The following is a 2,910-nucleotide window of genomic DNA, read 5'->3' on the forward strand; positions in this document are numbered from 1 at the left end:
TAATGTTAGATTGCATTTGTTTGTGTGAATAGAACATAGTAACTGGAAAAGACGGGCTTATATGATAATTATCTTTCCAATATAGACACCTTATCTATTGGGCTATGTAACCAAATAATAAATTATCCAGTACTTAATACATATTTATAAGATTATGGTCGATATTGTTTAATAAATGCTTCATGAATTCTATCCTCATAACTGTTAATCCACCAGATGTACCCAATAGAGCAGTCATGTGAAATTTCAACAGGCATCAACCACATTCTATTTGAAAGAAAAAATGCCTCCAGTAAAGGAGGGGGGAAAACCAACATGGTCCCATATTGTTCACGCTGTGATGAATAAATCTTGCTCATTCATAATGAAGAGTGCAAGAGCAATTTTGGAGAAAAGAGAGACTCATAAACAAGTGCAAGATTTTTTATTCTCAGAAGAGTTATCTTTATTGTCAAAGCAACCTCAGCAAAACCACAATACAAGTATGATCAGAAACCTAGACTTAAGGTGTATATCATTGCACTTGAGGTATGAAACAGAAACATAATGAAGAAAAAAGAAGGATGTAACAAAATTATCCCTTAAGAGGACTCACTGTCTCTAACCGCAGAACAAGCACATCCTTCTTTTGGCCAATCCTGTGGGCCCTTGCCTGTGCTTGCAGGTCAACCTACAAAAAGAATAAATAATAGTTTATGAGAACAATCACAAAAGAAAAAAATAACAACTTTAGGAAGATAAAGATAAAAAGAAATTGCCTGAGGGTTCCAATCAGTATCAAATATGATGACAGTATCAGCTGCTTGAAGATTTACACCAACACCACCAGCTCGAATACTACCAGAAATACAATAGGATGTTAACTGAGAAATTAAACTGTTTCGGGATCCTACTCATGCAAGTGACCAAGGGGAAAAAACAGAATCAATGGTAAGGAAAAACTTCAAACCATCCTTTGAAGCATACAGAAAAGTACCTTAAAAGAAATATGAAGTATTGTGAGTCTGGACGGTTGAATTGTTCAATGAGGGCACCTCGATCATTTCCAGAAGTGTGTCCATCCAAACGAAGGTACTTGTACTGTTTCCATGAAAGGTATTCCTCCATCACATCAAGCAATCTGGTCATTGTCGAGAAAAACAGGACCTGCAAGAATCATACACAAAGAGTTGGGAATGCAACGTTGTGATAAACAGCACTAGAATTAAATAATTTGTCATCTAAGTCTAGTATATTTCAGACAAAAGAAGTTCATATACCTGATGCCAAGAAATATGTATATAGCAACAGATTAGACATACAAACTAGAAGGGAACAAAAAATACAAAAAAATGGCCTTCATACAATTTCATAGATGAATTACACTTGTACACCAAAAGAACCACACATCACACCACACCATGAACAAGAAGTCAACCACACTCGATGGGGGCATTTGGTGTTATTCCCCCTCTTTTTGCTTGCTATCCATTTAATTCAAGAAGAAGCCAAATCACTTACAGGATTAGTTCCACTACTCGGTCCACATTCAAGACAACAAATAACGATGAACAGTGAGATATTTGGTGATTCTCCTGTTTGTTCATTATCCCATTTAGGGGCTGTTTGGATGATCTTGTCAAAATTGAGGATTTATGACACAATTTGAAAATAATCATCCGCCTCATCACTTTTACGATTTTACCTTGAGCTTTTCCATTGTTTGGCTTCGAAACTACACTTTTTGTTCATTATCCCATTTAGGGGCTGTTGGGATGATCTTGTCAAATTTGAGGAATTATGACACAATTTGAAAACATTCATCTACCTCATCACCTTTACGATTTTACCTTGAGCTTTTCCATTGTTTGGCTTCGAATGTACATGCAAGGTTGTGGAAAGTGGAACGAAGCAGTGAGCCAGTGAGGCACTGCTTAGGCTCGGTGAGGCACCGCTTAGGCTTTCTACGCCTTAAGCGGATCAAAGTGTAAAAAAGCGCCAAGCAAAAAGGCACTCCGATTTAGCTATGGATAAATATTCAAAACACATGAAAACTTCAAGAAAAATCTAAAAATTCTATAGATGCATAGCGCGATTTATAGACATCATAAGATCAAATAGATGTCTAACAATCACATAATATTAACAAAGTATTGCCTTTGGTGCTTCATTGAAGCTTTGATGAGGCGCTACCTGGAGATGGTGAGAGGAGCTCAAGAGAGGTGGTGGAGAATGGTGAGGCAGCAAGTGGTGATGGAGGTGGCGAGAGAAGGTGCTGGAGGTAGTGGTCGAGGCGGTGGAGGAGCAGGAACAGTGGACTAAAGCTTTGATGAGGAGCTTTCTGGAGATGAGAGAAGCTCAAGAGAGGTGATGATGTATGGTACGAAGCAGCGGGAGAGAAGTTGGAGATGGTGGGAGGTGTGGAGGCGTTGATGGAGGCGGGAGAAGCTCCTGAAGGTAGAATTGGTGACGGGAGGTGGCACATTTCATGGCCAGAGGTGATGGGCGGACGATGATTTGGAATCTTATTGTTTTTTTGGGTTTCATAACAGAGAAAAAGAAAGGGATAATGGAATACGAGGGGGGTTTTGTGTTTTAAAATGCTATTAAGCGTTTTTTTAGCTCCTTTCACTGCTTTTCGCCGCTTTTTTGCACCTCTACGAGCAAAAAGTTCCAGTGGTGATTTATACCACCGCTTTAAGGCAAAGCGAAGCGGCTAAGGACCACTTCCGATTTATACCACCACTTTTTGTAGCTTTTTCAACAATGCTTGGAATACATTGGATCTATGACAAGCTTTTCACTTTCCACCAAATCCTCTCATTTTGAAGTGATTTTGATTCAAGGAGATAGAGATGACAAAGCACTCTATTATGACTTAGTTGGGGATAAGAAAAGGAGCTCTATTTGGAGCCATGTTGCATCTTGTTT

General features: G+C 38.8%; 1 protein-coding gene across 1 annotated transcript in view; it reads right to left on the reverse strand.

Annotated features, from left to right (window-relative positions):
• The window catches only part of LOC109844910 (chromatin structure-remodeling complex protein SYD), a 26,994-nt gene that overhangs the window by 5,897 nt on the left and 18,187 nt on the right, over positions 1-2,910 (reverse strand). Inside the window, exons 23-25 of the mRNA XM_020414076.1 lie at positions 977-1,146; positions 759-837; positions 596-670 (exon numbers count right to left, since the gene is read on the reverse strand). Of these exons, the coding sequence (XP_020269665.1) occupies positions 596-670; positions 759-837; positions 977-1,146 (324 nt within the window). The remainder of the gene's footprint in view (positions 1-595; positions 671-758; positions 838-976; positions 1,147-2,910) is intronic.

Source organism: Asparagus officinalis, chromosome 6 (assembly GCF_001876935.1).
Source record: "Asparagus officinalis chromosome 6, Aspof.V1, whole genome shotgun sequence".
NCBI classification, from domain to species: Eukaryota; Viridiplantae; Streptophyta; class Magnoliopsida; order Asparagales; family Asparagaceae; genus Asparagus; species Asparagus officinalis.